The 22823-nt window shown below is 45.7% G+C and overlaps 1 protein-coding gene across 1 annotated transcript; it reads left to right on the top strand.

Annotated features, from left to right (window-relative positions):
* On the top strand, positions 1-22622 carry TEKTL1 (tektin like 1). Its single transcript, XM_084840734.1, has 8 exons — positions 1-233; positions 6780-7350; positions 10273-10377; positions 15340-15538; positions 18015-18181; positions 18983-19078; positions 20301-20414; positions 22071-22622. The coding sequence occupies exons 2-8, from the start codon at positions 6793-6795 to the stop codon at positions 22269-22271; spliced, it is 1440 nt and encodes a 479-aa protein (XP_084696860.1). The 5' UTR covers positions 1-233; positions 6780-6792; the 3' UTR covers positions 22272-22622.
* The last annotated feature ends 201 nt before the right edge of the window (positions 22623-22823 follow it).

Below are 22823 nucleotides of genomic sequence, written 5' to 3'. Positions count from 1 at the left end.
CTTTTCCATAGGAACCATATCTAGAGAAGGCAGCATTGTGAGGAGAGCACCTGTTGCCGTGGCAACCAGCACAGGGACAGCTTGGCCTGTTCCAGAGAGATCCTGTTTCGAGGAGGAATTCACAATCTGATTGTGAGGCAACACACATGCCTCGCATACCCTCCCCTCAAGCCTGGACCCCGAGGCCTGTGCCCTTAACTTTGCCCTACAGATCTCCGCCTTATTGGACCCAGGTAAACATGGCTCGCGTAGGGCCCATCTAATCTGATCCTCCATCCACATCCAATGTCCCCCGCTCACAAAACTCTGAACCTATTGACCCCTTCCAGGTCAGAACAAAGAGGTGCAGCGTTTGATCTTTCTCAATGCTCCCATTTTGCGGTGGGTGGGTCAGAGGCTCCTCCATCACCTACACTTGAAACTGTGCTCATTCACCCCTTTCTTGTTTGGGTACACCCTTCTTCCTGGCCACATATAAATTGGGCTCCACCAGCACGAGGCTTGGAGAAAAGGGTGGACTACATTTGCATTTTTGGTCTAATCCAGCAGGCAATTTGTGTGTCTGCAATATTATACTGTAATCCGTGGGATATGATTGATTCATTTTGAAGATTTATACCTCACCTTTTAATCAAGAGATTCTCTAAGGGGCTTAAAACAGGTTGTAATAATACAAAAATTATCCACCTGAACTCACACATACACATCCAACCCATCAGGCCTAGTCCACTGGGCAATAGCTCCCTTCTGCTCTGTTATCCCACAGTGCGCATCATTATTTTTTATTATTATTTATTTGTTTATTATATTTTTATACTGTCCATTAGCCAAAACTCTATGGGCAGCTCACAAGACAAAGCTTAAAACCATGCAGTACAATAACATAGTAAAATATTTCATCATCATCATCACCATGGAATGATGGTGATTATTATGATTATTTACATTTCTGTCCCATCCTTTTTCCAAGACAGCTTATCACATTCTCACCTCCTCTGCCACCCTCATTTTATCCTCACAGTGAGATAGGTTATAGGTTAGGCTGACAGATTGTGACTGGCCCAAAGTTGCTCACTGAGCCTCCTGGCCGAGTGAGATTTTGAACTTGGGTCTCCTGGGTCCGCGTCTGACACGGTAACTGTTACATCACACTGGCTCTGAGTGTATGATAAAGGGATATTCATTCAGATACATCCTTCTACAGTCTTGGTACTGAAAATAGGGTTGTGTACATATATAAGACCTGGAGCTGACTGTGGCTCAGATCATGAGCTTCTTGTTGCAAAATTTCGGCTGAAATTGAAGAACGTAGGGAAAACCACTAAACCATTCAGGTATGACCTAAATCATATCCCTTATGAATATACAGTGGAGGTGAGGAAGAGATTTAAGGGATTAGACCTGATAGACAGAGTGCCTGAGGAACTATGGACGGAGGTCCGTAACATTGTTCAGGAGGCAGCAACGAAATCCATCCCAAAGAAAAAGAAGTGCAAGAAAGCAAAGTGGCTGTCTGATGAGGCTTTACAAGTAGCTGAGGAAAGAAGGGAAGCGAAAAGCAAGGGAGAAAGGGGAAGATATATCCAACTGAATGCAGAGTTCCAGAGAATAGCAAGGAGAGACAAGAAGGCCTTCTTAAATGAACAATGCAAAGAAATCGAGGAAAACAACAGAATGGGAAAGACTAGAGATCTCTTCAAGAAAATCGGAGATCTCAAGGGAACGTTCTGTGCAAAGACGGGCATGATAAAGGACAAAGAAGGCAGGGACCTAACAGAAGCAGATGAGATTAAGAAGAAGTGGAAAGAATACACAGAAGAACTATACAGGAAAGATCTTAATGTCCCTGATAGCCATGATAGTGCGGTCACTGAACTTGAGCCAGACATCCTCAAGAGTGAAGTCAAGTGGGCCTTAGGAAGCATTAGTAACAACAAAGCTAGTGGAGATGACAGTCTTCCAGCTGAGCTATTTAAAATCCTACAAGATGATGCTGTTAAAGTGCTGCACTCAATATGCCAACAAATTTGGAACACTCAACAATGGCCGCAAGACTGGAAAAGGTCAGTTTACATTCCAGTCCCAAAGAAGGGCAACGCCAAAGAGTGTTCAAACTACCGTACAATTGCGCTCATTTCACATGCTAGCAAGGTGATACTCAAAATCCTACAAGCTAGGCTTCAGCAGTATGCGAACCAAGAACTACCAGAAGTACAAGCGGGGTTTCGAAGAGGCAGAGGAACTAGAGATCAAATCTCCAACATTCGCTGGATCATGGAGAAAGCAAGAGAATTCCAGAAAAATGTCTATTTCTGCTTCATTGACTACGCTAAAGCCTTTGATTGTGTGGATCACAACAAACTGTGGCAAATTCTTAAAGTGATGGGAGTACCAGACCACCTTACCTGTCTCCTGAGAAACCTGTACGAGGGTCAAGAAGCAACAGTAAGAACCAGACATGGAACAACCGAGTGGTTCAAAATTGGGAAAGGAGTACGACAAGGCTGCATATTGTCACCCTGCTTATTTAACTTATATGCAGAGTACATCATGAGAAAAGCCGGGTTGGATGAATCACAGGTCAGAATTAAGATTGCTGGGAGAATTATCAACAACCTCCGATATGCAGACGATACCACCCTAATGGCAGAAAGCGAAGGGGATCTAAAGAGCCTCTTGTTGAGGGTGAAAGTGGAGAGGGCAAAAGCTGGTTTGAAACTCAACATTAAAAAAACTAAGATCATGGCATCTGGCCCCATCACTTCCTGGCATATAGAAGGGGAAGAAATGGAAGCAGTGACAGATTTTACTTTCTTGGGCTCCAAGATCACCACAGATGGTGACTGTAGCCATGAAATTAAAAGACGCTTGCTCCTTGGGAAGAAAGCTATGGAAAACCTAGACAGCATAGTAAGAAGCAGAGACATCACCTTGCCGACAAAGGTCCGTCTAATCAAAGCTATGGTTTTCCCAGTAGTAATGTATGGCTGTGAGAGCTGGACTATAGGGAAGGCTGAGCGCCGAAGAATTGATGCTTTCGACCTGTGGTGCTGGAGAAGACTCTTACGAGTCCCCTGGACTGCAAGGAGGTCAAATCAGTCAATCCTAAAGGAAATCAACCCTGAGTGCTCATTGGAAGGACAGATACTGAAGCTGAAGCTCCAATATTTTGGCCACCTAATGCGAAGAGAAAACTCTCTGGAAAAGACCCTGATGCTGGGAAAGACTGAAGGCAAAACGAGAAGGGGACGGCAGAGGATGAGATGGCTAGATAGCATCACCGATGCAATGAATATGAACTTGAGCACACTCTGGGAGAGAGCGCAGGACAGGAAGGCCTGGCGTGCTATGGTCCATGGGGTCATGAAGAGTCAGACACGACTGAATGACTGAACAACAACAACAACATATATTTCTGTGGGGAGGGGGGTTGCTACAGAGTGGCCTCTGCATCTCCCACCTTCTTTGTTGCACAAATGGCCTGGCGCCTCTACAGGAGCGATTATTGCATGCTCGTGACTGGCCACTCACAGATGTTTGCGGGTCCTTTACATGATGTTATCAACCTCCAGGATGTCTCCTCCACTTTCCGCTGTTTATCCCACTTTCAAAAAGATCAGAGATAAACTGGATTTAAAAAAAAACAAACAAACCAGGATATTGCCAGTGAGTAATGCCGGCATAGCAATATTATTCGATCACTAGATGGTGCTGTTTCATTGAAAATATAGAAAGCCCCCTGGTAAGGCTGCCCATTTTCAAATTCACATCAGGTGTTTGTCATCTGAAGGAGCCTATCCTAATCATGCAAGGGAAATGGAAGCAGAAAGCCCCAGTAAGGCTGAGGGATTTTTCTATAATGTAATCAAAAGCTTACTCTCTCTCTCTCTATCTATCTATCTCACACACACACACGCACACACTGCAGGAAAACTACTGCTTTGCTTTTTTCTCTCAAGTGCCTCCATGGTTAGCTCCTTACGTTTTTATTTATTTGGTGTGTGGGGTGGGGTGGGGTGGGGTGGGTGGGGGGGGGAGGGGGGAGTTAACCATTTTTTCCTGTTTATTTTCCTGTTTTGAATTGAAAACTGCTCTAAGATGGAGGAAGTGGCTTTTTAACAGACACAAGGGACAACCAATCAAAGAAGTGTTGTGCACAGTACTGAACAGGCAGTCTTTGATCAGTGTGCAGTTGTGTCAGTCGCAAAGCTACCTCCCCGCTCCACCTTCTCAGTGCATGGTTGTGCACGGTGCCGGAAAGCGAGGAGGTTGCTTTGTAAGTGAACTCAGGGCTGGTGGGCAATTGGCACTGTGCACATCTGGCTTCTGCTCAAACCTGGAAAAACAGTTTCTCCCTAAGTAGATCAAGGAGAGAAGATAGTATTTGGGCCACGCCTGCAGTGGATGCACTTCCAAAGAAGGTTCCCTGCTGAAATTATGTGTGCCTGGATGCAACCTAGTACTGGTACAATGTGCTTTAAGAAGTACAATTGCATTGTTGCGCATCAAAGCATCAAGCATGGTTACAGGTGCACCTGCTAGGGTGGCCATGTACACACTTCCCCCAAAGAAGAAAAGCATTATCAAAAACAAGGACAAAAGAGGATACAGATTTGTGTAAAATTTGCATACATTAATTATACGGATAGAGGCATATTTAGAAAGAATGACTATAATCTAAATAGAAATACCCTATATCTCAGCATAGTGGGGGAAGTCTATGATCAGGTAATGTGTGTGTCTGTTCCAGGGACTAACTGTTGATGGGCAACTTCAAGGCCCCAACTGCTCTCCCTTCTTATGGTTGGTTTGTTCAATTTTTAAACCTGGCTTGGACTGGGCAGCCTTTCAAATAGAGGATGCCTTCTAACAGAGGACTGTCTGCTGGCAGCCCTTCAAATAAAGGACTGTCCTCTGAAAAAGTAGGCCACACAACCACCATAGCACCTGCTTCAAAGCCCTCCTGTAGCAGTCGAAGGAAGAATCCTGACAAACAGCAGGGAGGAACAGGATTCTCCAAAACCCAGCCTGAAGGAGATGGCTGTGACTCTCTGGAGCTATAGGAAGGCAGTAGTACAGCAGGATAATTCTAGACCCTGGATTTTTTTGCTGTCTAAACATGCATAGCATTGCGTCCTTTAGGACGCAATCCTAAGTAGATAGGCAGCCACCTCCAACCTCAGAGGCGAACGCCTATCCAAAGCAAGGCAGGAGAGGGACGGGGGGATAGTTCCCTCCGCGCCTCTCCTGCCTTGCTCTTTTTCACTAGACAGCTGTTTTCGGCTGTCTAGTGGCGGGGGGGCCAACCGGGTGAGGAAGCTGCTGTACAACACATAGGATGTGTCGTACGCGCAGCTCCGGTCTCCCCGTCCTGGAATGCTCCCCAGCCCCACCCTTTTCAGTTGCTCCAAGCTCGTCTTCCGAGTGTGGAGGATGGGGCTTCTCCGCACTACCTCCGAGGCAGTACATACAAGGGGGAGGTCGGATGTCTGGGAACTGTCCTCGGAGTGCGGGCTCCAAGGTCAGTTCCCGGAATAGACAGTGTCTAGCAGCCATAGGATTGCTCCCTTGTTGTCTTATAAGACCTCCTTTGGACAGACATTTTATAGTACTTCAGTTGTGAAGCACACAATTCATATTTCTCTTTTCCCTCCCCTGTTCTTCTACATTCCTGATTTTTTTTAAAAATAGTTTGCCAACCATGAATAAAAAAAAAAAATACTCTGAGCATGTGCAGTTTTGCATTTCATTTTAAACACAATTAAATCATTACACCATTGTGACTACAGGAATAAAATGGAGTTGGCTTCTGCTGCCCTGATGTTAAACACATTTACGGTGCAATCCTATGCATGTTTAGACAGAAAAAAGACCTACAGCTCCAAGCATTTCCCAGGCAGCCATGCTGGCTGAGGAATGCTGAGAGTTGGAGGTCTTTTTCTGTTTAAACATGCATAGGATTGCACCCTTACTCAGAAACAATCACCATTTTATTGTAGAAAAGGATAATATATATTTTAACCCCACCTGAAATGTAAACATTGCCACATGCATGCTCAGAATAAGAAAGCTATCCCCCCCCCAAGAACATAAGAAGAGCCATGTTGGATGAGAACAAGGGTCTGTCTAGTCCAGCATTCTTTTCACACGGTAGCCAACCAGTTGTTAATCCAAAACCCACAAGCAGGACATAAGTGCAACAGCAGCCTCCTGCCCATGTTCTCCAGCAACTGGAGGTACTAGAGGTAGCTTATTCAGCAACTCTGATACTGGAGGTAGCATAGAGCCATCAGGACTTGTAGTCATTGATAGCCCTCTCCTCCAGGAATTTGTCTAATCCCCCTTTAAAGCCATCCAAATTGGTGGCCATCACTATGACTTGTGGGAGCGAATTCCATAGTTTAACTATGCCCTGTGTGAATTCCAAATTAGCATTTGCAGATGTTGACATTTGGAGAATCATAAAATTTTAGCTTCCTTAAGCTCCTTGCAGTTTGAATTAATATGTGGGATTGAGCAAGAGTTGGGTGTTCAGCTTGTGCTGACCCTTGAGCCGTAGCAGGCACTGCATTTTAGCAGGCAAAAGGATCCGTTTCGGCATGCCCACACACTGGGTTTCCCTCCCATCTCAGACCATGATGCCCTTGATCAGGGCCCCCCCGCATGTCTTACTCAGTTTGGGCCTCCCGACTTGGTAGCCTGCTCTGTCTGCTTGTTGTACTGTGGTGGAATCCTGTTTCATTACATTACATGTGCTATTGACTCCTCTCCCCTGGCAGCTCAAACCCAGCCATGGGACCTCCACCTGCCCACTTGCTGACAGGCCAGGTAGGTGCCGAGAAATGGCACAAAGACGCCCACACAACAGTGCAAGAAACCTCCAAGCTGACGAAGCGCTGTGGGAAGGAGGCGCTTGATCTGTGGCGTCCAGCCCTAGCCCCGGGCCAGCCTGAGGAGACGCCCTATGAGCACAAGATGAAGACCGACTCCTGGAAGTTCAAGATGGATGTCCTGGCAACCGGAGAGGTGAGGAGGAAGCCCCCTGAGGGGCCAGGAGTAACCCTGTGGAAGAGCAAAGTCAAGCCTCCCCCCTGGGTCTGCAAGCTGGCCCTGCCGTGCTTCAGAGACTACAGCAACACCAAGAACAACGAATTCGTGGCCCAGTACGTCAGGGATACCCGCCAGGTGGTGAGCCGTCTGCGCCAGGCCCTCATCGAGATTAACGAGCAGTTCAAGGGGATGGTACGGATGAGAGAGCAGCTTGATGCCACACTGGAGAAAATTCGCCAGGGCCTCGTGACCAATAAGCAGAGCCAAGTCATCCGGGAGCACCGGCCAGAAACAGAGAAGGTGAGAGACCTGCATCAAGCCCAAGCACAGACCTGTTGAACACATCTGCCCCCTACTGGCCAAGTGTGGGTCAGTATTCTCTACCTTTCATTCCTAGGCTTCCGTACAAAACACATGGTGAGGCAGGCAACACAGACACACACACACATTCCAGCCTTTCTAATAACTTTTCTTATTGTCCTGGATGATTAGAATCAGTGTCAACTAGGGGGATGGTTTAGGTTAAATTGCACCCCATTTACAAGGACATTACTTCTGTGGAGTACTGATGCCCCCCCCCCCTTTAAGGACATGTCTGTTGAGGAATTTCTCATGCTTCTGGCATGGTACATCTAAGTACATATGAATTGCCTTGATCCGTTTAGTCCAGCATTCTGTTTCCAGCCATAGTCATCCAAATATCTCTGAAAAAATCACAAACAGGGTTTTCCCTGTTCCCTATTCACAGTTTCTGGTAAACAGTGATCATGTGATAAACTACCTTCCATGAATTTTCAAATCCTTAAAAAAAGCAATCTAAACCAGTGTGACAATGAATTTTTGTAAGACAATTATGCATTGTGTGAAGTCAGGCTTCCTTTCACTTGTCTTAAACGTCCTGCTTCATTGGGTAGCCCCCAGTATTATGAGAGAGAAAATATCTCTATCTACTTTCTCCACACCATTCATAATGTTGTAACACTCTTATTTATTTATTTATTTTTATTTTTATACCACTCAATAGCCGAAGCTCTCTGGACAGTTCACAAAATTTAAACCACAAAAATACAACAGAAAATACAACAGAAAATATAATAGATTAAAACTACAGAATAAAAATACAACCAGAGTAAAACTAGCAGCAGTGCAGATATTTAAAACACAATCGCAGATTTAAGACAACAGAGCTAAAAAACCTGGAATGCTAAAATGCTAAAAATGCCTGGGAAAATAAAAAGCTCTTCACCTGGCACCAGAAAAAGTACAACATATGCGCCAGGCAAACCCCTCTAGGGAGTTCATTCCACAACCTGGGTGACACAGCAGAAAATGCCCTTTTCCTGGTAGCCACCTGCCTTACCTCTTTTGGCAGAGGCTCCTGGAGAAGGACCCCTGAAGACAATCTTAGGATCAAGGCAGGTATATATGGGAGGAGGCGAACCTTCTGGTAACCTGGCCCCAAGCCATTTAGGGCTTTGAATGTTAATACCAGCACTTTGAATCGGGCCTGGAAATGGACTGGCAGCCAGTGCAGCTAGGAAAGTACTGGCATAATATGATCTCGTTGGCCAGTCCTCGTTAACAATCTCGCTGCCCTGTTTTGGACTAAAGCTTCCGGACCATTTTCAAAGGCAGCCCCACATATAACGCATTGCAGTAATCCAGACAAGTGGTTATCAGAGCATGGATAACTGCAGCGAGGCTATCTCTCTCCAGATAAGGGTGTAGTTGGTATATCAGCCTAAGCTTATTATGTCCCCCACTCCCCTCTAGTCGTCTATGTACTTAAGTCAAATGCCCTGGAAGTACAGGAAGCAACATCTGAATTATGTAGATGCCACATTGGGTTGTGTCCAATGGGTTGTACCCAATGTTAGATTAACTGAAGTCCCATTCGTTTTGACAGGGCTATTCTAAGGAGGACTAACATTGGATACATCCCATTCTTTTAGAATAGCATGTTGGCTACATGTGTGAAGATCGTGAATAAGAAAAAGGATGAAGACAATCATAACATTTAAACAGGGATCACAGCAGGTTCTTTACCCACAGCCGCTTCCTGGTTTTGTAATTGACCATGCTAATATATGAGCCAGCAAGTCAAAAGCTTGGTTCAGCTGCCAGTTTTCCCCCTTCCTTCATGCTTCAGGAGGTTTATCTACTCCTCACCCCCTATCAACATAGGTACGCTTAAATTGATATGTTCATCATTCATCTTTTTTTAAAAAAAAAATAAAAATGCAAACACTTTAAAATCAGTTGCAAAACAGCTCTGAGGATAGAGGAAGGGAAAGTGTGTTGGTGATGGCATGGTCTCTAGCCAACCAATGCCATCCACAGCCAGCTTTTTGCAGCAAACTTGCAGAACCAACTTTACAGATAGGAAGCTGCCTTATACCACGTCAAACCATTGGTCTGTCTTGCCCAGTGTTGTCAACACTGACTGGCAGCAGTTCTCCAGGATCTCAGGCAGGAATTTTTCCAGTTCTACCTGGAGATGCCAGGGATTGAACCTGGGACCTTTTGCAGGGAAAGCATGTGCTCCACCACAGCGCTCCAGCCCTTTTTGTTCTTGTTCCAGAGCAGAAACAGTACATTTATACGATCCTCAATTGATAGGCTTATACGCACATCATGACAGTGTGTGTGTGTGTGTGTGTGTGTGAGATTGTGAACAGCAAGGTCAGAGGGAATAGAAATGCAGAAAGTACAGTGATAATTACCTTAACAGTGGCAACCATTCACAAAACAGTTGATGGGTGGTAACACAGACATCCTTATGAGACTGATGGATTTCCACTCCATACAGCTAAATCTGGTGGCTTCCACTGTAACCATTTTCAGAGGGGCAGCTGTGTTAGTTCCAGCACACTAACTTTTCCAGGGGCACTTCTGGCTGAGAGCTACAGTGCCATACCAGAAGCTGCCAGCTGGCTGTGCCCTTCGTGAGGATTTCTGTGTAAATTAGAAAAGTCCACACTCACCTATTTCCCCTAACCCAGGGGTGGGCAACTTGTGACCCTCCAGTTGTGTTGGCCTACAACTTCCATCAGCCCCAGCCAGCATAACCAATGGTGAGGGCTGATGGGAGTTGTAGGACAAAACATCTGGAGGACCACAAGTTGCCCATTCCTGCGCTATACAGTCCAGTTTGCAACCTTTTTGCTGATGCTGACTTCATTCCATAGTCACCCAACATTTGCTCCCCTCCCCATTGTGTAGATACCCGACAAGGTTGATGCACTGATGAAATGGGAGAAGGAGGAGTTCCGGAAACAGAAAGTCAAGCTGGAGGGGATGATGGCAATGGCAGGAGATCATCTCAAGGTAGGAAACAAGGCAGAGGCTGAAGGCATGTCTCACAGTCCATACAGGCAATGGGGCAGACCAGGTGGATATCACCGCATGAAAAAAAGAAATCAGAACACATAGGAAGGCTTTGGACTTGTACTTATAATGTCCAAAAGCCCTTTTTTAATGTGCTAAAGGGAAGGCAGAGGAAATAAAATACCTTTTCTTAAGCTGCAGTAAGTGTTTCACTATATTGCAAAGGGGGGATGTCATAATACCTTGGGAGGTGAGGCCCTGATCACTCTGCTAGAGATTTGCATGGAGCACAGTTGTGGAGCTCGAACACATAACTAGTTGCTCAGCCATCACACAAACAGCAAACAGAATATTTTTTAACTTGCTGGCTGGGGAGATGGCATGACCACATCTGAGTCTGATTCACTAGGTACCACCACAGGGGGATTGCAAAACTCAGTGAATGGCGGTTGGTCCAAGGGACTCTTGCACTGTTAGGTTAGCAGGCAAGGGCCGTATCTCTTTTGTGTTCCATACAGGTCTGAGCACAGTGCTGGTACTGTATAAACTGTGGATGAATCAGAAGACTACATGACTCCTCCACACTGTTTTGTCAGGAAATAACTCCCATGATGCTCTGGTTGCTGCTGCTGGACTTCCTGGGTAGTATCCAATTGTACCCCAGCATTAGCATTAATGATGTTAGCGCTAGCATAAACCACCATCGACTAGTGCTTGCTACAGCAATGGGAAAAGGCACTGATTTGCCCCTGAAATTTGGCAGCAAATTGCTGCTTTTTCCCATGCACTAGCAGGTGCTAGTTATGTTGCTCAAGCATTAGTTTATGCTAGCGCAACATCACTAGTGATGGCACATATTAGAAACTACCCCCTGTGTCCTATGAGGATATCTCTCAAACTGTGTTAGAAACATTTTTCACCTTAATTCCATAAACACACATCACAAACATGCCAGTTCAGAGGCTTTAACATTCTCCACATGGAGTATCCCCGTGGACACAGTTGCGTGGAGGAAATAATGGAATACAATTTATTTTAGGATGTATTAAAAATGTTTCAAAGCTGTCCTTCATCCTTGCAGATACCATGGTGGTGTACAGTAAGTGTAGCCAGACAAATTATGCACAAGTTTAATACACCAAAAGGGTAAAATAAAACCTTCATGGTAGAACAGGGAGAAGAGAACAGATTGACTAACATAGTCCCAGTTAAAATGCCTGGGCAAATAACAAGGCCAAAACAATTGCAAGGTCACTGCCAGTTATACCTCTGTGAGGCAGGGTAGTCCACAATGCGGGGGGGGGGGGGGCTCCACAGTAAGGGCCCTCTCCCTAGTTGTCACATATTATTTTCCCAAATGAGAGAACTTGGAGAACAGCCTCCATTGAACATCTCAAGTCACAGGCAGGCTGATATAAGGAGAGATGCTCCCTCAGGTATTTGGGTCCCAGCCTGTCTCGGACTTTAAAGGCAAGCACCAACACTTTGAATCAAGCTCCAAAGCAAATAGGCAGCCAAGTGCAACTCCTTCAGAAGCGATGTAGTACGATTCCACCTAGCTACACCAGTTAAAATTCTGGCAGCCACATTCTGCACAAGCTGAAACTTTTAGGTTGTCTTCAAGGGCAGCCCAATGTAGAATGCACTTTGTTGTTCAGTCATTAAGTCGTGTCCAACTCTTCGTGACCCCATGGACCATAGCACGCCAGGCCTTCCTGTCCTCCGCTCTCTCCCGGAGTGTGCTCAAGTTCATATTCATTGCATCCATGATGCTATCTAGCCATCTCATCCTCTGCCGTCGCCTTCTCCTTTTGCCTTCAATCTTTCCCAGCATCAGGGACTTTTCCAGTGAGTTTTCTCTTCGCACTAGGTGGCCAAAATATTTGAGCTTCAGCTTCAGTATCTGTCCTTCCAATGAGCAGTTAGGGTTGATTTCCTTTAGGATGGACTGATTTGACCCCCTTGCAGTCCAGGGGACTCGTAAGAGTCTTCTCCAGCACCACAGGTCGAAAGCATCAATTCTTCGGCTCTCAGCCTTCCTTATAGTCCAGCTCTCACAGCCATACATTACTACTGGGAAAACCATAGCTTTGATTAGACGGACCTTTGTCGGCAAGGTGATGTCTCTGTTTCTTACTATGCTGTCTAGGTTTGCCATAGCTTTCCTCCCAAGGAGCAAGCGTCTTTTAATTTCATGGCTACAGTCACTGTCTGCGGTGATCTTGGAGCCCAAGAAAATAAAATCTGTCACTGCTTCCATTTCTTCCCCTTCTATATGCCAGGAAGTGATGGGGCCAGATGCCATGATCTTAGTTTTTTTAATGTTGAGTTTCAAACCAGCTTTTGCACTCTCCACTTTCACCCTCAACAAGAGGCTCTTTAGATCCTCTTCGCTTTGTGCCATTAGGGTGGTATCGTCTGCATATCTGAGGTTGTTGATAATTCTCCTGGAAATCTTAATTCTGACCTTTGATTCATCCAACCCGGTGTTTCTCATGATGTACTCTGCATATAAGTTAAATAAGCAGGGTGACAATATGCAGCCTTGTCGTACTCCTTTCCCAATTTTGAACCAATCGGTTGTTCCATGTCTGGTTCTTACTGTTGCTTCTCGTACAGGTTTCTCAGGAGACAGGTAAGGTGGTCTTGTACTCCCATCTCTTTCAGAATTTGCCACAGTTTGTTGTGATCCACACAATCAAAGGCTTTAGCATAGTCAATGAAGCAGAAATAGATGTTTTTCTGGAATTCTCTTGCTTTCTCCATGATTCAGCGAATGTTGGAGATTTGATCTCTAGTTCCTCTGCCTCTTCGAAACCCAGCTTGGACTTCCGGTAGTTCTCGGTTCACATGCTGCTGAAGCCTAGCTTGTAGGACTTTGAGCATAACCTTGCTGGCATGTGAAATGAGCGCAATTGTACGGTAGTTTGAACACTCTTTGGCATTGCCCTTCTTTGGAACTGGAATGTAAACTGACCTTTTCCAGTCTTGTGGCCACCGTTAAGTGTTCCAAATTTGTTGGCATATTGAGCGCAGCACTTTAACAGCATCATCTTTTAGGATTTTAAATAGCTCAGCTGGAATACTGTCATCTCCGCTAGCTTTGTTGTTAGTAATGCTTCCTAAGGCCCACTTGACTTCACCCTCTAGGATGTCTGGCTCAAGTTCAGTGACCACACTATCATGGCTATCGGGGACATTAAGATCTTTCCTGTATAGTTCTTCTGTGTATTCTTTCCACCTCTTCTTAATCTCCTCTGCTTCTGTTAGGTCCCTGCCTTCTTTGTCCTTTATCATGCCCGTCTTTGCACAGAACGTTCCCTTGATATCTCCGATTTTCTTGAAAAGATCTCTAGCCTTTCCCATTCTATTGTTTTCCTCGATTTCTTTGCATTGTTCATTTAAAAAGGCCTTCTTGTCTCTCCTTGCTATTCTCTGGAACTCTGCATTCAGTTGGATATATCTTCGTTTTTGAGATTGTACCCCAGTACTGCTTTTCCCACCCTTTTGTTGACTATGAGTGCTACTCCATTTCTTCTAAGGGATTCTTGCCCACAGTAGAAGGTATGATGGTCACCTGAATTAAATTCACCCATGCTTGTCCATTTTAGTTCGCTGATTCCCAAGATGTCGATGTTCATCTTGCCATCTCATGTTTGACCACCTGCAGCTTACCTTGATTCATTGCTGTTACATTCCAGGTTCCTAAACAATATTGTTCCTTACAGCATCGGATTTTCTTTTCACCACCAGACACATCCACAGCTGAGTGTCCTTTCGGGTTTGGCTCAGCCGCTTCACTCTTTCTGGCGCTACTTGGAAATTCCCTCTGCTCTCCCCCAGTAGTATATTGGACACTTTCCGACCTGAGGGGCTCATCTTCCGGCGTCATATCTTTTAGCCTTGTGATACGTTCCATGGGGTTTTCTTGGCAAGAATACTGGAGTGGGTTGCCATTTCCTTCTCCAGTGGACCACATTTTGTCAGAACTCTCCACCATGACCTGTCCGTCTTGGGTGGCCCTGCACGGCATAGCTTATGGCTTCACTGAGTTACGCAAGCCCCTTCACCACAACAAGGCAGTGATCATGAAGGGGTAGAATGCACTACAGTAACCCAATTGGGAAGTTGGCAGGGCATGGATCTCCATGGTCAGACTATCCCTGTCCTGGAATGGATGTAGCTGGCAAACCATCTGAAGCTGGTAAAAGGCGCTCTGAACCACAGAAGCCACCTAGGCCTCAAGTGAAAAAGCTGAATTGAGGAGTAGCTCTAAGCTACATACCAGTTCTTCAGAGGGAGTGTAACCCTCTTTAGAACAGGTTGCACACCCATTTCATGGACATGAGGAACACACACACACACACACCATATCGAGCCAGTTCAGAAGCTTTTAAATCCTCTACATGGAGTATCTACCCATACTAACTCTGTCTTGTCAGGATTCAACTTCAGTTTATTGGCCCTCATTCAGACCATTACCAAATCCAGACCTTGGTTCGGCACCTGCCCAGCCTCACCACCTAACTCAGATGACAGAGAGAAATAAAGCTGGATGACAGTACATATCCAGGCTCTCTGATGATCTCACACAGTGGCTTCATAGATGTTAAAAAGCATGGGGGCTGTTTGCATTTCATAATAATGGCTTACAAGCTAAGAGACATTATACAAAAGGGAAAAAAGTTGGGTGGGAAGATGAAAAGAAACAAATTCATATACCTTGCCTCTTTCATACTGTTACATGATGAAGCTGCATAATGACTAGGTGGATTGGTCACTGGCCAATTTGTAGTTGGTGTCAGCCAGGCCAGCAGAGGGGGCCTTGCTGTCTCACCTCTCCCTCTGCTGCAGCCAGGTGGAATGACTCAGATCAAAGTCTTATATTTCTTGGAGACAGAAAGTGTGGGGTAAAAGTTAAGTTTTTTGTCTTCTTCCTCACAACTGCCCTACTTGTTGCAGGCACTGGGCACATGTAGGCAAAACCTGGACACGTTGTGTGGAGAACGTGGCCGTGTGCTGGACTTGGTGCCACAGCCTTTCCGCATGGTTCTCCTAGGGGCTGGGCGTGATTCCTGGCTCGGACTGAGCCGGCCCTCATCCCCCTGGGTAGAGCGAAATGAGACACCCCAACCTGACCCCATTGGACCCTTCACACCAGGTAAGGAAAAGAACCCTTCCCCACTTCTTTAACAAAAGAAACATACCGGAAGCCACAAATGCATAAGGACTCAAGGAACGCTCCTACTACAGAATCTGGTCATTTCGTCAGAATTCTAAAATGTTGTAGTCACCGCAGCATCCCATACAAGACAAAGGGACTGAATGTCTGTTCTGACATTGAGTGGATTATTGTCCCTCCAAGCTAGTTGCTTGAACCAGCCAGCTAACATCCATATTTGCATCTAGTACAGCTTGCGAGTAAGTTCCCTAGGGTCATGCATCACACAGCAGGCTGGAGTGCTTCCTCCTGAATGGATCTTTTCACAAGGAAGCACCCCAGTGTGCCGTACATCCCTTACTGGCAGTTCACACAACATGCTAACCCACGCTCAGTGGTTGAGTGTGGATTGTTTTGAACCGTGGGTTGTTTGTTGAACTGTGTTGTCTGAACACAGCCAGGGTGGCTTGTTAACTATGCAGTGTGGCTTATTTTCTTGAACAAACTACCTTGGGAACCCATGGTTTGTTGCTGGGTTGTTCAGGGTGGTTAACAAGCCACACTGCATGGTTAACAAGCAGCCCTGGCTGCGTTCAGACAACACAAAAACCCACCCTGTGGAAAACGTGCTGCGTTCAGACAATACAGTAACCTACAGTTCAACAAACAACCCATGGTTCAAAAAAATCCACATTCAACCACTGAGTGTGGGTTAGCATGTTGTGTGAACAGCCCCTTACTACAGGGGTCCCCAATCTTTTTGGACCCATCAGCGCATTTGGGAATTTGAGATACCGCTGTGGGCACCACCACAAAATGCCTAATCAGTGGGTCGCCACTTTGGTGTCTACCTGTTGCATCTATGGATCTTAGGCTGTATGTTATTCAGAAATTTTTTTTGCTCATGTCTATTGGACACCATGTTTCTTTAATAATGGAGTGTGTAATTGAGCTAATTGCTGGCAGTGCAATACAGCTAATTCTTCTTTTAAACATATGTTTTTGCAATGTCCAGTAGTTGCTTCTTTTTGTGGGGAGGTTATTACACAGATAAATTTTGTACTGGAACAGTCTTTAATATTCACTGATGTACATGCTCTTTTAAATTATTTACCTGCTTCATGGGAATTAACAAATGGTCAGCGTAAATGGATTCTCTGTACCCTTTTGATAGCTGAAAGACTAATATTACAACAGTGGAAGGATAAACACTGACATCCTATAATGCAGTGAACAGATGACCTTACAACACTTTCAGTATTTGAAAGGTTGGCATATAGATGTCACCTTCAAATGGATACTTATTTAGATATCTGATCCATTTTTGTTGCAGGCCAAGTATAACAGCTAGAAAGCTGTATGCATTTCATACAAATCCATGTATGTACATTAAAAAATGGGGAAAATAATACAATAAATAACTAAAAATAAAAAAAAATGCGGGTGCCCATAGGCACCACATTGGGGACCCACAGGCGCCATGGTGCCTGCAGGTGCCACGTTGGGGACCCCTAGTCTTACTGCATCTCCTGTCCATTTTTATTCCTGTACTGATATTTGTGTGTCTGTTCTTGCATATTCACAAAGAGCACAATACAGGAGCAAACAGGGACACATAATAGACAAGGGGAAAATCAAAATGAAACACAATGGGAAAAGGGATATTTATTTCTTTTTGTTCATATCCCACATTTCAGCACGGCTGGCTCTCAAAGCAGCTTACAGTTACAACAAAACCTATTCCAAAGATACAAAATAAGATATTAAGGACACAAAACCTTTTTCAAAGACAAACCTATTCCAAAGATACAAAAACCTATTCCAAAGATACAAAATAAGATACTAAGGACACAAAACCTTTTTCAAGGACACAAAATAAGATACTAAGGACACACATTTTTTGTGAACTGCCCAGAAAGCCTCAGCTCCTGGGCCATATAGAAATGAAATAAATAATACAATGGTGAGAATTTGGTAGTCTCTCCTGGCAGTTGGTGACATGATCCAGATTCCAGGCTTTTCTCCTCCAGAGGGAGGGGGCAACAGAACCTGTGGATTTAAGGCCCTGTGATGGCAAAGATGCCAACTCACAGAAGCAGCCCTTTCATTGCTATGGGCACTGCTTGTGTTTCTGTATAGCTCTGTCTGAACACCAGCAGAGGAGAGAAAATGGCATAGCGAAAAGGAAATATCTGTGGCATCTCAAAAATATGGCCAAGCCTAAATCTCTATAGCCTTTAATTCAGTACTGTGTTCTTCAAAGGCAAAAACACTGAGTCGACTGAAGTCAGGAGAAACTTTCCTTACAATAGGAGTACGTTATTTAATGGGCAGCATGTCAGAGAATACTCCCCTGGCAAAGAAAAGCAACTGAAATGGGGTGTGGGGGTGGGAGATTCACCATACAGGTGAACAGGCAAACCATACCTGAGAAGAGCTCATCTTTTCTCTCCCTTTTGCCACTTCTGCCCTCCAGAGTGTGCAGCAGCTCTAGAAGAGGCCCGGCGCCTCACCTTTCTTACCAAGAACGTGGTACTTCAATTGCAAAAGGCCATCGATGAGGCACGGGACACCCGTAATACTGCCCACAACACCATTGAAAACAGCCTGCAAGGCAAGAGAGAGGAGACGCTCACTCATAAGGTAATGGACGATCTAACACCCCAACTGATATGCTTGCTGCATCATGTGCGAAGTCATTCCTGCATGCATGTGCAGAACCACTGGTTGGCCACTAAATATGTTTTCAGTGCCAAAGCTCAGCCTCAGTGCGGGCACTGTTCACACGTAATCTCCTGCTAGCATTTCTCAGACATGATAAAACTTTTCCTCTCCTTTATATTTTCCACAATGCTGCAATGTATAAACCTGGTTTCACACACAGTCATCACACACACACCATGCTGCTTTTTGTGCGTGCGCGTGCACACACACCACCCACAGTCCTGGTAGCTGGTTTGGGTGGTGTTGCTTGCAGAACAGAAAGTCACTGGTTCTCACCCTCATGTAGAAGAAGAGTCAGGGGCACCTTCCCCACTCCCTAAAATTACTTGATGGAAGTCAATGCCATAAGGTGTGGTAACGGCTAGTAGCTCAGGGCCAAACTAGACATGATTCACATCACTAGCCTTTGCGTAACAGTTCTATCTATCTATCTATCTATCTATCTGGGATATGGGGGCAGGGAATGAGCTGGATGGGGACCATGGCATGGGGAAGAGGGACTTTGTCCCCCCCAATCAGAATCCCCTTGTCCCCACACAACTGCTGTTTGCAGTGGGAGGAAAGCTTTGACTGGCACCAGTGGGGACCTATATTTTGGTTTGGGTGATATGCAAATACAAGATGTTGCTCCCAATCAGGGCTCTAGCCAGCCCAGAACAGGAGAGTCATAGCAATCTGGCTCAATGATTCCTTTGTTCTCTCTGTTTCTCTCTCTGGCAGGAACGGCTGGACATAACCCTGGGAGGGACACGCAGCACCCTGCACCGCTGCCAGCGTTTCCAGCATGAGATGTGTATCACTCGGGGAATGACCCTGGTGAGCAATTAGAGCTTGGAGACAACACAAGGGGGGTGTTTCCACCAGCGATTTACTCCAAGCTGGCTGCGTGTTGAGGTCATTAGAGATACATGACGTCGTGGCCATCTAGCAGCCACCCCGGAGCTTATCAGGGAAAAACTGGATTTCCTGATACTGCTTAAAGTCTGATTCTTTTCCTCGTCAGGTTCTCCCCAGTATAGTTGTTGTTTGTCCCAACCCCCACATTTAGCTTGGCTATGCTAGCCCTGCCCAGGGGTGTGCCTTTCACCGTGACCCTTGTCAAGGGGTGTTTTCTTCCATTGTGCTAAATGAGGCTTGCCCTCTCAATGACCACAGAAATGACAGAGAAGCCCCGCAATTGACATGGCACATTTTAAAGCCCAATTCCTTAAGTGCAATTAAGCATGATCTCGAGGCTCTGATTCATTGCCTTAGGAAGTAACTACTTCAAGGCTTCCTTATAGAGATCCTGTGCGTTAAAATGGGGGCTGGTTTCTATCTCTTCCCCACAACAAACCTATTAGTGACTCCCCAGAAGTAATTCCCATTGTGCTCAATGAGGCTTGCCTTTGAATGCCGGCATCAGAACTTACAGAGATTCCCCCTCAATGGAAATGGCACACATTAAAGCCCAGTTCCTTAAGTGCGATTAAGTGCAATCTCAAGGCTCCGATTCATTGCCTTAGGAAGTATGTTCTTCACAGCTTGGTTATAGATATCCTGTGGGTTACAATGGGGGCTGATTTCTGCCTTTGTGTTTACTGCTCTCTTTCCCACAACAAACCCATTAGTGTCTCCTCAGAAGTAACTCCCATTGTGCTCAATGAGGCTTGCTCCTGAAATGCAGGTGCATCTGGACTTTCAGGGGAAAGGAGAAAGGGAGGGGGGAGCCTCTCTTACTGGTTGAGCAGCCCCTGCCAGTCAGATGATGTGCACTCCAACGCCCACCAGGAAGTATGTTCTGTGAAACAATTTTTACTGCTACAGAGAATCTGCTCATGGAACCCTCCTCACAGCAAAGCTGATTCCTTTTAAAAAATCCGGCACTCCTCCATTCACATCTCCTTCCGTTGTCGTGGAAACATGGCCTAGTATATTTTCCCACACCCTGCCCCTTCCAGCCCTGGCTGCTTGGAGATTAACTGGGGAAGAACTGCTGTCCTCTTTTCTCCCTGCTCCCAGAATCCACCTTTGATTCTAATCATGTTCATGTCCATAGGGCCCTGACAGTAGCAAGTACCTGGAGACACGGGAGAAGCTGACCCGGCCACAGGTGCGGGTGTACCAAAGACACGTGGGAACACAGCTGCCTGAACCTGCAATCCTCAACCAGGTAAAAGGGCAGTAGGGACAATGCAGGCCTTCAGGTGGGGTATGTGGCATGACTGCTGCCCCACAGGGATACTGGTGACAGTGCAGAATATTGCTTGGCTGCCCCCTTCTCTGAGCAGTGGAAGTTAAAAAGACATAAGCTGCCTTATAGGGAACCATGATGGAAGGGGGAGAACAAGTCTCAGGATGTTCTTGAGGAATAAAACTTTCTTTTTCTGCATCCTTAAATTTGTTCTGTCCATTCCATTGGGTTATTTTGGATGTTCTTCAGTTTTGTCTGACCCTTATAGTGAACTGCACCTTAAGTCTAGCGAGCCCAAAGTTGTCTCCTGTGACTGCCCATAGCTCTCCAGGGTCTCAGTGACCGATCTTGCCCAGCCCTTCATCCTGAGATCCTTGTTTAACTGGAGATACCCAGGATTGGAAACTTACACATATGAAGTCTGCACATGCTGCTGCCAGCATGAAAATCGGTACCCACTGCAGGACCTAATTCAGACTGTGTATCAAATCTTCATTCAAGATCTGAACAGTCAGTTCTTTACTGGATAAATCATGATAACTGGAAAGCATGGGATTAGCCCATATCTTTTACGGCTCCCCCTTCACCAGGTCCGCACAACTGAAGTTGTGACTCATGCCGCCCACCAGCCACATATTATGGCCTGCCTGGTACTTGACAAGCTTGTTTGTGCAGGCAGCAACACAGGGAACTTTTTCAAGCTACTGGTGGGCTTCCAAACATGGCTGATGAGCTGCTTCAAGCCTGCTGGGTCAGAAGTTGTACAAGCCTGGCATAGGTGACCATCTCAGAAACTGGGTTATTTGCACCTCTTTAAAGAAGGGCCTGTGCACCTACATCACCTTCAAATTCTTCTCTCAGTGATAACAGAATAAGAGCTTAACAGTGCAATCCAATAAATGTCTACTCAGTCAGACCTGTTGTTTTCTATGGGGCTTATGCCCATGTAATTGTGCGTAGGTTTGCAGCCTAACAATGCAATCCTATGCATGTTTGCGTAGAAGTAATTCCACCTGTGGTCAGTGGGACTTACTCTCAAGTAAGTATGTGTAGGATTGCAGCCTAAGGGTGCAATCCTATGGCCGCTAGACAGTGTCTAGACATCTATAGGATTTTTCGGTTTATGGGAACTGAGCTCAGTTCCCAGAAACCCAACTCCCCGCCTCCTCCCCTGCTGCCTTGTAGGAGGTGCAGTTCGTCCCTGGCTCTGCGCTCGTAAGAGCAGCGTGGAGCGGCCAAAAAGGGGGCATTCCTGGAGGTGGGGAGGAGACCGTGGAAGCACCAGTATGACACTTCCTATGTGCTGTCTGGTCCTGTCCCCTCCGCAGCGCCCCAGTTAGATAGCCAAAATCGTCTGTCTAGCCACAAATACAGAGTGGCTGATGCATGGAGGAGAAGATCCCCTCTGCACTCTGCCTGTCCTGCATTGGATAGTTGGCCTCTTCCAACTTCGGAGGCAGCCGACTATCCCCATAGGTTTGCACCCTAAGTGTCTTTAAAGTTTCCTAAAAGGAAGTAACCTTTCAGGTCAACATGATGCAAGCCCACTTTGTGGATTTGAAGCTGATAGTTAGGGATGTCTTCTCTGGCTCCCAAACATCTGCATACCCCATCTCCTCTTGCTTCTCTCCCTAGTCCACTGCAGAGTTAGATCGCGCCATAGAAGACACAGCTGATAATATCCAGCACCTAGAAGCCACCCGGCGTTACTTGCGTGAGTGCATTCATGACAAGCAGACAGGCTATGATATCGATGGCAGCATTAGACGGCTGCGGCAGCGCCGCATGCACCCTCGCACCAACATGAAAGAGACACTTGAACTGGTCTACACCTAGGTAGCATGGCAAATGAATATAGAGAGCATAAAATAAAGAGCTGAACACCCTACAATGGCCCAGAAGAATTTCTTCCCAACTGGTGAAAAAGGGATACAAGACTGGCTGCAATCGCAGAATGGAGTGCTACATACAGTTTTAGCACAAAGTACACTAGCTTGCAGAAAAACCCGATCATCTTAGCTTTAAGTTAATATTATAATATAAAGCAAGTTTCTGTCCTTCATGATACTTGTGATGGAAAATGCAATCCCAAGAGTCTTAAGGGGATCTTGACTTCATAAACTCCAAGAAGCATTAATACTGTTCTTTCTATTTGAAAACCTACTCAGTAAATCCAAATCTGTGACGAATGTGATTTTATGTTGTAAATATCAAACACACAGTCAATGCCAGAGCATCTTCTGTAAATGGACATACTGAATTCTCTTCTTGAAGGGATAATTTCCCCTCTCCAAATTTAAGAACTGGCCAGCTTTTCTAGAGATCAGCTTGGAAGGAGGGAGAGACAGAGATCTGGGTGCATCAGTGAAAGGAGAGATCCTGTTTTTT

Source organism: Heloderma suspectum, chromosome 2 (assembly GCF_057233095.1).
Source record: "Heloderma suspectum isolate Gila_16-S chromosome 2, 16-S_ref, whole genome shotgun sequence".
NCBI classification, from domain to species: domain Eukaryota; kingdom Metazoa; phylum Chordata; class Lepidosauria; order Squamata; family Helodermatidae; genus Heloderma; species Heloderma suspectum.
Note: the sequence above shows the minus strand (reverse complement) of the source record. Positions and strands in the feature narration are given on the sequence as shown.